This window comes from Pogoniulus pusillus, chromosome 1 (genome assembly GCF_015220805.1).
Source record: "Pogoniulus pusillus isolate bPogPus1 chromosome 1, bPogPus1.pri, whole genome shotgun sequence".
Classification (NCBI taxonomy): Eukaryota; Metazoa; Chordata; class Aves; order Piciformes; family Lybiidae; genus Pogoniulus; species Pogoniulus pusillus.
Window position 1 is genome coordinate 32,050,978 of NC_087264.1, and position 14,956 is coordinate 32,065,933.

Below are 14,956 nucleotides of genomic sequence, written 5' to 3' on the forward strand. Positions count from 1 at the left end.
ACTTGTTCCAGTGTCTCACCACCCTCACTAGAGAATTTCTTTCTGATCTTGAGTCTAAATCTCCCCTCTTCCAGATCAAAGCCACTGCCCCTTGTCCTATCACTACAAGCCCTGGTAAAAAGCCCCTCCCCAGCTCTCCTGCAGCCCTCTTCAGGTACTGGAAGGCTGCTCTGAGGTCTTCCTGGAGCTTTCCCTTCTCCAGACTGAACAGCCCCAACATTCTCATGTCAGTCTTCTATCAGTGACTTGGTGCTTCTCCTTTAGAAAACCTTTTGGCACTAACAACTCTGTCTTTAGCCCCATACACCGGATAGCACAGAGACACATAAGGCCCCAAGGGTGCTTTTTTGTTTGTTTTCTTTTGTTCCTCAGGAGAAGGTCAATCACAATGTTAAGTTACTGCATCATTTCTGCAGCTGCAACATCCTTCTTCCCAGCCAGGCACTACTGCCAGTAGGCAACTGGAGCAGAGCCACCAGGCTGCCTCTCGCATTGCCCCTTCCAGGGCACACCACACCTACTGTCTGCATATGTTGCTCAGATGTCTTGCACATGCTCTGCAAATCTGATGTGCTCCTGATGCCTCAGTCCTGTAACTTGTGTGTGTGTGAATCCACTGCACAGCACATGGGTGCCAGAGTGCCCACAGGAATCCCAGGCAGAAATCCAGCCTACCTCACCGGGGAAAGGAAAAAAATGGTGCTGGTGCTAGCTGTGTCCCTGGGAGCTGATGAAGGTGTGTGAATTCTCTCCATGTTACCTTCTTTTGACCAGTGTAGCTATCTGTAAGGCATACAGGAGGACTTCACAGTGGAGGTATCTTCAGGTCAAAGCTGGCGTGTGGGCCAAACAGAAATCACAATGCAAGTCTGAGCTTGCTTGTATATAACTAACCATGGTACTACAGAGCACCAGACTGGTAACTCTGTGTTTTGAATATTGAAATAAACCCATTCATGCACATCTTCTCAAGGAAACTTACTCTGTCCAACTGGGCCCATATCTCAGACCAGAAGTCATTGATCACCTTCTGAAAGTAATGATTTCAGTGTTACTGTCCTTTCAGTAAGTTTCAGAAGCACAGAAAAAGGCTAGAAGAGAAGGAAGACTGAAACAGAAAAGCCCAACTTTGAAAGACCTCAGCCAACCAGTGCTAGTAGACTGTTCATGACTGCATGAAGGAAGAAGACAATGGCTCTTGGAAGCACCCAGCCTTTCCCAGCTGGAAATGTGCCTGCTGGTCTTTCTCTCTGGGTATCTGTGTGTGTCATGGGAAAACCCTGCATGCTTTTTCCTCATGACTGTATGTCATGCCATTCATGCCTTCAGACTGAAAGGTGTGCATCTGAAAATTGCTGGCCTGGTGTCACTCCTCAGAGGTCAATGTGAAACCATCCTCAGTCTGGTTCAGCAAGATGATGCTCCCTGTCAGAGCTGGGCCACCACTACTGCCGACAGCAGGACTGCACGAGGGTCTGCAATGACTGACCAAGTCCCTGACACATCTGACAAGGTGGCAGGCTGGGAAGGTAAAATTCGTACTGCCACTGCCTATCTCCCACTGGCACAGTGAAGAGTTCAAACAGACCTGCTGCCTGTGGTCACAGTCTTTCCTGAAGCCCAGCCTTGCTCAAGTGCTGCCAGCAGAGACATGTCATCCTATGCTCTTTTTGAGTGATATTTCCTTTCCTCTGTGCCTGTTTACAGCTTGTCATGTGCTGTACTGAAAGGGCTTTGCTTACTCCTTTTCTTCTACAAGTGGGAGTAAAGTGCTAGGTAGCCTCAAAGCTGAGCTGAGTGCAAGGCAGGCACGCCGACTCCAGCTGGAACTCCGCAGCAATTCAAGGCTTATTTGTATTTTGAGGAGTCACTCAGTGGTTTACAAAGAGAAAAGTGTGAGCGAAGACTGAGATTTTCCTCCTATAAATCGTGGCAGGGTGAGGGGGAAGTGACAGATCTCATTTAAAATCCCTTTTTGAAGTAGTCGTGTTGAATGGTGGTGCCGCTGCTTGTCTCCTTGTCGTAATGGGAGCCCTTTTATAATTAGAAGGAGCCACAGAAGTCAGAGTAAAGCACAACAGATCCAGAAAGAGCTGGAAACCTAAGGAAGAATCAAAAAAAACCCAACCCAAACCAACAATAGACATTGGGCTGGAGAAGATATTTATTTGTTAGTAGTAGTTAAAATGACGTACAAAATGCTGGGAAGGGGGGGAGGGGGGGAACCAAACAGCAAAAAAACACCACCCCAACAACAACAAAAAATCAATCCTCCAATTCTATTCAGTTACAAAATAATTAAAACTTCATTTTAAACCGAGTTTTGCTTTGTGAGGCTGAGCATGGAAACGCTGCAGCCTTAGGTTATGCAGTCCATTGTTTTTTCTAGAATAAAGCAGACATTTAAATACATATTGTGGTCGATATTAAATATCTGGTAGAACTGTAACTTAGCAGGACTTTCTTACTCTCAGGCAAGAGCTAAGCAATTCATAAAAGTTCTTTGTATTAAATCTATATATGGGGGGGTGGGGAGGGGAACCTGCCTCAAGGGGAGTTGCGGCGTGATCTGTGCACAGGCTGGTTTGGAACACGCAACGATCTGTAAAGCTTTCATCGGTTTCCCTTCAGAATGTGAGGCTGGACTTCAAGAAAGGAGTCAGGGGCGGCTGAAGCTTTGCTGAATGGCTAAGGGTTGAGGGACTAAGTTTCGCTGTCAGCTTCACATCAAGGAAAGTAAAATCTCAGCCTTAAGGTGTTCCCATTTCTCAACCACAGACTCTAGCTACTACAAAAGTTTCGACAGAGATTGGCCCTTTCCTCTTAGAACCAACTCAAACACAAAACAACAACAAGTGATTTAAAAGGCAGATGACCCCCTGACTACTGCCAGTGAAAGAGAATTTGTATCAATAATAGCATTAAATATCCATATCACTCTGCTTAACTATTCACATTCCACATAGTGGAAATCTATCTCCTCGTAACTCTTTAGACTTTAAAACTGGATTTTAAAATCCAGGAAGAAATGTGTCAAACCTGCTGAAGAAGAACACAAGATGAAATGCATTTTCACTTGGCTCATTCCATCAGTGACTTGCAATCTCTTCATCATCTTGCAAATGAAGACCTCACACCAATGGAGTTTTGCAGTTGAAACCCATTCATTGCAGAGTTGCAGGATATCACCAGTCGCTACGTGGCAGCTGGGGCGCCCCATAAGCCCAGGGCACACGGGATGCCTCTGGGACCTGCCACTTGCTGGTATGTTTTTCCCTTTGGACATGTTAGTAAGAGCAGAGTTGTCTTCCTCAGTGTTCCAAGGATAGCAACCCTCTGGCTGAGGCATCTGGTGTGGTAAAAGGGTTACATCAATAGTGCATACTAGAGAGCATCGCTGCTGAAGGGTGAAACTGATCCCGGACTAGCCAAGCCTCAGCATACAACTCTTGTGTGCCTAGCTGCCCTTTCTCTCACACCAGTGATGTCAGCTTTGCTTCCAGGCCCAGCACTGACTGGCATAGCACCATGCCTTTCCCTCAGGACCCCACTGGATAGACCAGATGTTGGGGCAGGGAGGTGTGCAGCAGCATCCTGTGAGCTCTCCAGCACAACCAGCGAGACAACTTCCAGGCTTCCCAGCAAGCACTCAGCAAAGCAAGGGCACCACGCCTGGAAGGGCTGCCCCGGGGCCTCAACAGCCCGGGGTCCACCTCATCAGATGGCCTTCCTCTGCAGGACCTTCTGTGCTCTTACCAAAACCTACAGCTCTGATCAAGTTTAAGCTTCTAATCCTGACAGAAATAAAAAGCAGGATAACTTCAGAGGTGAGATTCACCAAGCTGTTGGAAGTAGTGGGTCCCCTTTTATGCTTTGCTTCCCCCCCCACCCAAGATGAGAGGGGCAGTTAGCCCTTAACTTTCAGGAAATTCTCTTGACTTAGTCCAAATCCAGTTTAGATGTAAGTCTGTGGTAAAAGATAAAAAAAGAGGCTTATTGCTGGCAAAGTTCTGCATCTCTTTTTTTCCTCCCAACAAACTGCATGCCTGTGGCCAGGCTAAAATAACAACAACAATGCAATGTTTACTAGTCATGCCTGTCGTGTCTTTTGTCTCTTGTGCGGTTATTGCAGTCACATGGTGCTCCTTTTCATCCTTGCCTTGCTCTTTATGTACTAAATTATTGCCATTCTCTTCTGCTTCAACTTGCTTAGCAAGATGTGTGTGTGTGTGTGTGTGTGCACTGTGGTTATGTAGAGGCTTATGTTATGTGTGTGAAAAAAAAGAGGAGAGTTTGGATCCACATGATGGAGTTTTCACACTTGTGGTGTGGACCACACCTGGAATGTTATGTCCAGTTTTGGGCTCCCCAGTTCAGGGACCTGCTGGAGAGAGTCTAGCAGAGAGCCAGGAGGATGATGACTGGGGGACTTGAACATCTGCCCTATGGAGAGAGACCAGGAAACCTGGGACTGTTCAGTCTGGAGAAGAGAAGGCTGAGAGGAGCTCTGATCAATGTCTAACAATATCTGAGGGGTGGGTGTCAAGTGGCTGGGGCTGATATTTTCAGTGGTGCACAGTAAAAAGACAAGGAGCAATGAATACAAACTGGAACATAGAAAGTTTCACCTCAACATGAGGAGAAACTTTTTTACGGTGAGGGTGCTGGATCCCTGCAGCAGGCTGCCCAGAGAGGTTGTGGAGTCTCCTTCTCTGGAGGCTTTCCAAACCCACCTGTATGCATTCCTGGGGGAACTACCCTGGGTGATCCTGCTCTGGCAGTGGGGGGGTGGGGGATGGGGTTGGACTGGATGATCTCTGGAGGTCCCTTCCAACCCCTAACATTCTGTGGTTCTGTGATTTTGTATAGATACCCAAGACTAAAAGCTGCTGCATATATATTTCTATATGTAGATAATGAAGAGTAACTGATAGCAGGAATAGAAGACAACAAATGGATCTAGTGGCACAAGAAGAGATTTTGGTTGCTGTAGAGAGCCAGTAGAACTCAGAAGTCTATTTATAGCCTTGTATATAGTTTCTCTTTAATTTATGCAATATATGACTAGGTATATAAATTAAAGCAAAATGTAAACAGAAGACACCACCTCTTCCTTTGTAGCTTCCTATCCATCTACCTCTCCTTTTTCTACTTCCTTTTGTACTCTTTCTGACTACTTACTTTGGCCTTTTGCTTTCTAACTTGCTGTAGCTCTGTTTTCCATCCACCTATGGTGACCCTTCCATGCTTCCATATCCCCCCATTTTTCTCTAGACATGGCTTTTGGATTGTAGCTATTTCTTTTAAGCAGCACGTTACAAACTCTTGATGCAGCTGTTATTCAGTGATGGTTTTGCTATGCTTTGAACTGCCTTCCCCACCCCCCCCACCCCCCCCTTTTTGGTTGAGGGTTTTTTTTTTTTTGACTACTTCATAATTAAGAATAGATTCATGCTTTCAACTATATTGTCCTCTCACTTGGATGCTTCTCTTAATACAGTAAAAGCAACTAGCACAGCAGGTGAACATGAGCAAAAGCCACAGCTCCGCTTTCCCAGCAAGCGACAAAAACATGAATATACACTAGGAAACCTAACTGATGGCTGCAGGTAAATAGATTAACATTTCAGACCCCTGTTAAATGTCTTAGCTGTAGTGAACATTCAGATATTTGCTTGTACACATTCCTTTTCTCCCTTACACACACACACAACTGCGTGCCCTTCCCATAAACTGAATCCCCCCCCACCCCCCCCCCCCCCCCCCCCCCCCCCCCCCCCCCCTTTGTTCTCTGGGGGCTTGTTTTAGGCAATTCACTAGGGTCCTTCAGTTCTTGTCCAGCCCTAAAGGCATGCTAGCTCATGCCACTCCCTCTCCCGCTGGCAATCCCTGCGTGCAGTCAGAGCGCAACCGCTGCCCCTCGGTCAGTCCAAGTCGATGGATATACACCGGCACTCCTTCACGCGGGTGATTCGCTTCTTCTTCCTGGGGGGCTGCAGCTCAGGGCAGTTGAGCGTAACAGTCATGGTAGTGAATTTCTTGGGCTTGCAGAAGGAACAAGACTGGAAGGAGCCCTCTTCTTTCCGGACGTGCCTGGGGATGTAGAAGGAGTTGCACTGGCCATAGCAGAACCTGTTGATGATGGTGCGGCTGTTGCAGCCTTCCTCGTGGATGGTTTGTTTGAGGGGTTGGGTTTTGCACCAGTCCCGCTTCAGGTATTTGCGCTCAGTGATATGCAGCGCCTCCTGACTGGACTCCAGCACCTCCTCAGCAGGCATCGAACTGCCTTTGCCTCGTTCTCGATGCCTGGAGCCCGACTGCTGCTGCGTCTGCATCTGCTCGGAATCATTGGGCTGGTCTTTGTCAGGAGGAGGGATAGCACCTTGAGAGCCGCGATTCCGCTTTCTCCCTTCTGCTGCCGGTAGCAGGAATCCCACTAGGAGGAACACGGCACTGAGGGCGTACAGCGTGCGGACCATCCTGTGTGGGGGAAGTGGAGGGAATAAAGCACAGTTGTGGGTCTCAGACAGCAACAGAAGCCAGGTACGTAGTAAATTCTTTCTTTCTATAAAAGACTTGTGTGTGTGTGTCTGTACACGCTTATAAAAGACAAGTATTTAGCTTTCACCAGCCGGAAAGCTGTTTCTGCACTACCAAGTGAAAAAAGCTTTCCTAGGCAGGGATTGAAAGCCAGAGGCTAAAGTAAGTCCAAACAGAACTTCATTTTATGTAGCATGCATCTTTTTTCCAGCCCTTTTCTCTGTCTATTACCCTAGTTCAGAGCTCTCATTTCCTTCTAGCAGCACACTGCCATTTGGAAGGTTGCTCCTGACTTACGCTGGGGAAAGAAAATATTTTACACTACACAAGAATTTATGTGACAAAGCCACCTACAGTACCAGGGAATTGAAGCCTGACTTAGGAGATCTAATCTAGTTACATGCTCCTTAGTGGACTCGGAAGCTTTCTACAACTCCTTGCATAACATATACATCCAAAATACAATTTGCATGCTATATCCAGCTGTTATCTGAATCACAGCATCCCAAGCTATGTCACTGCACCTCTGAAGTGGCCCAATGCATCTGAGTGTAAAGAAGCTTAAGGTAAAAGCTGTGCAATGAGACAACTAACACCAAGCAGCATTTAGATACAAGTGAAAAGAGATGTGTCTGCTGTTTCAAACTGCACACTGAGTCCTTGCAGGAAGTTATACAGATGCATCCACAGTGCTGAGGAATTTTCCCATCTATGAATATTATGTGTTATGTACAGCAGAATATTGAAAGGACTTTGGATGAGAACATCAAAAAATATTGGGCACTATCAGATTCTTCAAAACTGCACCCCTGATCCAAACCTAGAAGGAGCAACTTTTCTTGCTTCCCTAATCCCACTAGTTCTGCTGCTTCCCAAAGCTCTGAGTTCTTTTGGCTACTCAGTCAGCTCAAGACATCAACAAGCCAGGAAGAAACTCATCAGCTATCACATTTTTCCCTCTTCCAGAAGAACCATGGTGGTCTTCACATTCTTCTGGAAAGCCAAAGATGTGGCTGCAAGACCAACAACTTTGGGGAATGAAGATCTCAGGGGACCATTGCTGTGGGAGCTTGAAAGAAGCTATCAGAAATGAGAAACTGTTTGGAAAAATAGAACTAACCCCTGAAGAAGCTGGTGTCACCTAGCTGCTCAGAGTGCTGCAATCATATCCCTTATCGGACTAGTTTTATCAGTAAGGGACAACAGAATGTTTGAACTGACGAATCCTGCTTGTGTTACTACCCAAGAACCCCACAAAACCAAGGGCACTGCCCTGGACAGCTTTACTCACTCTGCCTGAGACCACACAGGGAGGCACGGAAGCAGCCAAATGCCAATGCTGTTGAGGCCACCTAGAGACTCAGCAGCAGCTCAGGGTAAGTACCACTGGCTATAAAAGATAACAGTTATTTTCTCAGTTACTGCAGCTTTCCAGTCACAGGGAGAAAAGAAATGCTGGAGGATGCTGTTCCAAAAGGGTTTCTCACCGAATGGCCAAGGAAAGGAGCTACTGAAATGGAAAAGAATCATAGGGGGATTCCGTTCCATTCGGGGATTTGCCTGTGGCTCTAATATTTTAAGGGTTTCCCTACAGCCTGTTGGAGGACCTAGAGGTTAGGATATGTATGATACATTCATTTGTTTTATTCATTTAACGCTGCCTCCCAGTATGTCCTATGCTTGGCCGAAGCCTAAGGCTTCAAGTGAGGATTGTAAGAATGACATTATTGCCAACTCGGAAGGGCTGCTTTTAATATCTGACCAAAATATGGTACAGTACAGAACATGACATTTTAATAACCTTAAAGCTCTGACATAGGTGGAGATGAAAAAAGAGTTGTGAATTCTAACAGCAGACTAATGTGGCCTCATTCTAAATGGCAGCTTCAGCTTCACATTTGCTGGAGTTTCTCTATTTCTGTTACAACCTGGATGTTATTTAAACATGTTTCTTATGAAAATGAATTTTGTCTTTCAAATGAGTTTATAAACTGCTGCTTACTACCTAAAGAGACCAGAATAGACCAGAATGACTCCTTCTAAAACTATTCTTATTCCTCCAGCGACTCTATACCCATGCTGTATTTAGATGGTATTTTAACATGCCCTTTATTTAGTCAACATGATGTCACAGCCCTAAAAGAAAAAGAAAGGAGAAGGGGGAGAGTAATTAGATGTAATTGAAAATAAATTCCTAGTTTAGAAGCACTGCCAGGAAACTTCAGGTGTTTGCTTAGTGTCCCATAATTGAGTCAAAGTTCCACAACACAAATATTCCTGGACTACTTCTGTTTCTAAAACTGATGACCTGCAGATTGCTTCACCACAAATGTGCAACTGATGACAGAGTAAGGTGCAGTCATGTGAAAATGAGGTGTACTTTGGGATGGGAATTTAGGGGAAATCTGTTGGTAATGTTTATTCCTGTAATATCTGTATCCCAGATTCATGCATCTTTATGAAGCAAACGTCTTTCAGTATAATCCTCAACTTCAGAGGGAAAGGTAATTTTCCACTGAGTTGGTTTTCAGTCTTAAAAGCAAAAGATGCATTACATGCTCACCAAAGGAATGATGGTTTAATGAAAATCAACAACTCAGCAAAATCATTTATTATGCTGGCTTCCAGAACACGTATCTAAAAGTGAAAGTAATCCGATCATTTCGGGCTAAATACAATTTAGAGCTAAATTTTAGAGCAAATCATATAGGCCTAAATACAGAGACCTGCAGAAGAAGCCAAGAGATCTTCATGACCCCCATAACAGCTCAAGCAGGACCTTCTTTTAATAGCAACTTCTTAATTTTTTTTTAATTAATGTTTAACTCAAGATACAAAGGAGTTACCATGCCCAGTAAGGGAAGCAGCCAGAATGCAGTGTGGGCACTCTGCACCACTGCTGACCCCATCCGCTTACCGGAGAAGGCAACACCTCTGTTTGCTTATGTTAGGAACTAGAGTGGTTCATCCATCTATGAATTAGTGTTTGTGAATATTCCCTTAAGAGGTTTTTATTACTGCTGCAAAAGCATCTCACATGACGAGGTACAAGTAGCTAAATCAGTGCCGCCATACCCAGAGTTTTACCACTAAGCAATCTCTCCTGAAGCAGATGGGTTTTTCACTTACAGAAGGAGCAACTCTGAGGCTTGGGTGGGTACTGTGAGGAACCAGGCTATAAAATCTTGTAGTCCAAATTTCTGTACTTGATCCTGGCTGAACCAGAAATCCTCTTGAGAATCCATTTGAGAGCTCTTGGAGCAAACATGACTATAACTACAACGGTCAATCCCCACCTCTGTCTTTCAGAGACACCTGGTAGAATGAATATTTATCTTTTTAAAGGAAGAAAACACTCTCCAAAATCTACTCCTGCCACATTTCCCTGCTAAACCGAGTTCTACTTCTAATCATCTGTAAGCTCTTAGTCCTAAAGCCAAGAGATATTTTATTGCTGACTTCAAACGGGAGCAGAATCGGGCCCTAACTTTCACATCACCTCATATGTGGTTTATCTAGACCCTGAGATCTCATCATCTAAAACAGATTGGGAATTCTGTGGATTAATACTAGCAACTGTTCACAGAGAAGTGTAAACCCTTTCAGGTTTATTATTTCATACAATTAAGCTGCAAATATTTTTTTGTTGTTTATACATTTTCTGCTACAAATTAAGGCTCTCCACATGGCACTTCGTAAACAGAACTTCCCTGTGAGTTCCCAGGCAGAGTCAGTAAGTTATTACTGACTTTTTATTTTTAAGCACAGAGCAGCTTGTTTAAAAGAACTGGATGGAATCCTGGTCCTGTTGAAATACACAACAAAATTCTCACAGCCCATCCTTTCATCTGTGAACCATATTTCCTGGGGAAACCTGATGATGATGAGCCACGGGCTCATGTGCTTCACAGAAAACATGAAAAATTATCTGACCAGGACCTTACATAAATAAATCTATTTGGTGAGCATCAGATACCAGCTAAAGGAAGAGGCAGAACACAACCCTTTGGCTACCAAGACAATTGACAGTTTATGTCCCAAAAGATGAGAATAATTTTATGCTTGGCATATATAGGAATTACAGAAATAGTCTGAAGCAATGTCTTCATAGTTTATAGATCTGTTCTTTTTAATGTACAAAAGGGCATGGCGAAGACACAAGAGCAATTGCCAGGAAACTTTTTTCTTGGAGATCAAGAGAGCAAAACCAACTCCTCTGTTTGGTAGCATTTGGATATATTGACATTGCAAACAATTTCTTCTTGCAGCTCATGGTGATGAGCGCAGGCAGAAAAAAAAAAAAACTTAAAAAAAAACCCAAAACAGAAAAAGAACAAAAGAACTTTGAACCTTTGACAATTCCCCCTTTAAGAAAGTGTAGTGGTACAGCACGACAGGGAAGTTGAATATCATGACGGGCATGGCTGGTACTAAACCTAGGCTTGCCTGAAGATTCCCTTGCAGCCTGACAGCTCCACTCCCGCGAACAAAACTGCGCTTAGAAAGATTTGCTTAGGGAGCCCTAGAAACAGGAGCACTGCAGACAGTTGCTACTGCATACTGAAGAGGCCAGTCGCCAGGAGAAGCTGCGCTGAGTGACACCACCCAGAGAGCAAAGTAAACGCTTTAGCACATCTTGGGACTGAGATATAAAGAGAAGTCGAACCTACGGCCCCTGCCGCCCTTCATCACTTCCACACAGACTCCACTGCAGGCTACTTGGTTACTGGATGGCTTTTGGGGTGAGCTGAGTGGGGACAGAGGAGCACCGGTTCCGCACCCCTCGAACCATGGGTTTGGCTCCGGAGCAGCTGCGGCTCGGGGGTTATTTGCGCTACATCCAAACGTCTCCGCGCGTCTCGCAAACTCACTAACTCAACTCCGCGGCGCTTCAGAGCCCTCGTTGATGCAAAAAGAGGCGTCCCCAGCACTGCATCTCAGTTCCGATGAGCGCAGCGAGGCTCACTCGCCACCCTGTCTTAGGCAGAAGCGACAAGCGGGACACCATGACCACCACCGCTGGCCGCCGGGGAGGAACGATACGGCTCGGAACAGCAGCCCGAGGCCTGACACCGCAGCCCGCAGGGACGCATTAGGACCGCGCACCGTCCCAGCCCGCCGGGATGCGTTAGGGCCGCGCACCGTCCCAGCCCGCCGGGATGCGTTAGGGCCGCGCACCGTCCCAGCCCGCCGGGATGCGTTAGGGCCGCGCACCGTCCCAGCCCGCCGGGATGCGTTAGGGCCGCGCACCGTCCCAGCCCGCCGGGATGCGTTAGGGCCGCGCACCGTCCGGGTTCGCCACCGCCTCGGCCCCATACTGGACAAAACGGCCCCGCACGAGGCAGACCGGTGCCACCGCACCGCGCAACCCTCCGAGGTAAGAGAGGGCTGTCTCTGAGCGCAGCTTGAGCGCTCAGCAGGCATGGTCGGACGCCGTCGGGGCGGAGAGGACGCCAGCTTAGCTTAGCTTGGCTCGGCTCAATCGGGAGCGGCTCAGCTTGGTTCCTCGCTGTGGCTAGCGACACTGCCCGGGTCACCCCTCTGGGGCGGCCGCTGTCTACTCTTACCCAACGGAGGACGAGCTCCCTGAATCCGCTCCGGAGCCTCCGGGGGGTTGCATTAAATCGGGCGGGGCGAATAAACAAGCGTTCTTCCGAAGCGAAAAGCCGCATGGCGGACCTGGGGCAGAGAGGAGTACGGCCAGTCGGCGCCCGCGGGACCGCACTGGACGGGCGCTGCCAGGAGGGCTGCCGCCGCTCTGGCCAGGCCGAGCCGAGCCCGGGGCCTGTCAGCACGAGGAGGTGGAACAGTAGCCAGCGAACGTACAGAGCCGTCGGGGCGGTAAAATGCCCGTGCCTCCGAGCCAGGAAGGAGGGCAGGGCGGGGAGTGCGTCAGGGCAACGAACGCAGCGGTGGAGCCGCAGCCCGTCCCGCCCGACGGCGGGCGCACAACCGGTGCAGCGCTGCGGTGCTCAGGCCCCTCCGGCACACGCTGCGTCTCCCCGGCTGCACGGCCTCCGCCACGAGGACCTCCTGGAGACCCAGGTGTACGCTCCATGAAGGAGCAGAGGTATGCAAAAGCGGGACGGGAGGTCTTGTGAAGGGCAGCTCAGCGGGACGGGAACGGCACCTGGGAATCTGCCCCCGCCCTGCTCCGCGCAGAGGCCGGTCCGAGAATTTGCTGTAGGTCGGGTGGTCGGAGAATCCAGTTTGTTGGTAGAGATGCTGTAGGCGGAGATGAGAGGCAGAGCTAACGGAGCCTTTGCAATGCCTGTGCTTGTCAGGGGAGAAGGTTGTAACGGCGCCCTGATCCCCAAGCATTACAACGGGGACATCGGTGCCCGCCTTGCTCTCACAGACGGGAGACGCGGGTGTCATCCTCTGCAAAACCGAGGCGCCCCGGAGTTTTGCTAGATACTGATGAACGACTCCTCCCCTCCCCCCTCCCCGAAGGTAGGATATAGAGAAGTTAAAATGTTGCCTCCAGCAGCGACCAGCCGAGCTCTGCAGCTGCGGCGCCAGTTTGCGCTCCCGCGGTGAGTTCGCTTAGCGCGGCCCGTCCCGGCTCACCTGCGCGGCGGCTCAGCGGCGGGGTCCCGCGTGGCGGCGGCGGCTCCTGGACGGGGTCTGGGGCTCTGCGGGGCTCTGCCCGCTGGGTCACTCAGCGGAGCGGGTGGCGTGGGAGCCCGGAGCTACCCGGGAGTCCATAGAGAGAGAGTCTCGGATCCTGCCTACAAATTGCAGCAGCGCCGAGCTGTCTCCCATTTAAATGTCTGCCAGCTGAGATCGGCTCTCCAAGCCCCTCCAGATCATTGGACAAGCGCCTCCAAAGCCCGTGTTATCCGCCCCCTTTAACACTTCCATAAACTTCCACCAGGGAAGGCTTTCAGTCATCCAGATAAACACTCCACTACTTTCCTCTCTTAAGAGAATCGGTGCTAAAGGTCACCACCCCAAGGAATTGTTCCTGGAATGCACAGAAAATTCACAATTTCCATCCCCATTAAAGTATGACATTTAAGAAGAGTTAAGTCCCCTCCCTCCGGCCCCCACCTCCGCCGCCTTGCCATGCAGGCTGCCTGGAGCCGCGGGCTAGGCTGCCGGGGCGCTTCCCCGGGCCAAGGCCGGGCGCCGCGGGGAGGCCCTTATCGGTGGGCGAGGGGCAGGCACCTTTCCTAAGCTGAGCTTGCCCTCTGCGTATACATCGGGACTCGCTCGGCTTCGGCGAACAAGCCTTTGTAAGTGTGCCTGTGGGTGCTAAAGCGTCGCTCCGGAGCCACAGCCGCGCTCAGAGCTCTTTATCAGTTAGAGATTATTTTAATTATTTTCCGGTTTGTGGTTTTTCGGTCACGCTAGAGGCGGGACACGTCGGGTGGCTTTTGCCCCTCCCGCCACCGCGTCTGTCTTGGGGCTGCGGGCTCGGCAGGCATCCCGCAGGGCAGGGGCGGCGGAGGAGCCACGCGTCCCGCTTGGTCGGAGCCCCTGGGCACGGCGGCCGCGGTGCCCGAGCCAGCCGCACGTCGGGCTACCGGGAGTCGCTCGAAGTTAGGCAAAAAACTGGCGAGAGCTAAGCGTCTTTGAGGAACGAGCTCTTCGCAGCTGCAGCCGGCGTCGCCCCTCCGCGCTTGCTCCGAGTCTGCGGCCACCGTGGGATTGAGGGCATCGAGGGGCAAAGCCCTGGGGGTGTGAGGGGACCTCGCAGCTACGCAGTGGCAGCTTGCACACCCTCAGTGCCACCTGGGCGTCTAACGCCGACTTCCGAGCGCGGCGGGCTGCAAAGCTACCGGGGACGGACCCCCTGCCAGCAGCAGACTCTGAAAGGAGGGTTGACCTTTGCATCGCACAGAGCAATGCAAAAAGAAGTGCCCTGCGATGGCCCCGAGCCGTGTTGCCAGTGCTGTTTTGTTCTCTCTTGACTGTGCGGCATAACTGTGAACAGAGCCAGCCCATCACCACATTCACCCAGCCCTAATAGTCAGCACCAAGCTTGATCCTTGGAGGTGCCCAGATCTCACCTGGCAAACAGAGATTTTTATAGGCTCTGGGTTTGCAGAAGAGGAAGACAAATGAAAATGAAAGGATCTGTAAGGATAGGGATGCCAGGTCTGAGCAAACTGTCAGGTTTCTGACTTTCCAAAGTACTTAGCATCGAGCTGGTCTTATGCTGAGGTCAAAGCATGGCTCCACTTAGTGCCAGCTGCATAGGTGATTGCTCAGCAAGGTGGTAAATTAGGCCTCTTGCCGTAATTCACACCCACACATTTAGCAAGAAGTCGTTAAACAAATAAATTACTTAAGCAGCAGCATGTGGGGATGCTGCAGAAGCAACAGGGTAGTGCTGTGGTAGGTGGCAGCATGAGAGAGAAAAATGTGTTGCTGTGCAGGGGCCACTGAAATTCAAACACAATGAAGGGGG

At 49.2% G+C, this 14,956-nt stretch overlaps 1 protein-coding gene across 4 annotated transcripts; it reads right to left on the reverse strand.

Moving 5' to 3' along the window:
- Positions 1-5,788: 5,788 nt before the first annotated feature.
- GREM1 (gremlin 1, DAN family BMP antagonist) lies at positions 5,789-14,745 on the reverse strand. 4 transcript variants are annotated; one of them, XM_064147824.1, is made up of 4 exons: positions 13,711-14,525; positions 13,111-13,507; positions 12,108-12,765; positions 5,789-6,480 (listed from the first exon to the last, which is right to left on the reverse strand). In XM_064147824.1, the coding sequence occupies exons 3-4, from the start codon at positions 12,158-12,160 to the stop codon at positions 5,925-5,927; spliced, it is 609 nt and encodes a 202-aa protein (XP_064003894.1). In that variant the 5' UTR covers positions 12,161-12,765; positions 13,111-13,507; positions 13,711-14,525; the 3' UTR covers positions 5,789-5,924. The 4 variants fall into 4 exon arrangements, with proteins under 4 accessions (XP_064003894.1, XP_064003886.1, XP_064003879.1 ...); XM_064147816.1 differs by having other exon boundaries at positions 13,594-14,525; XM_064147809.1 differs by having other exon boundaries at positions 13,111-14,525.
- Between the last annotated feature and the right edge of the window lie 211 nt (positions 14,746-14,956).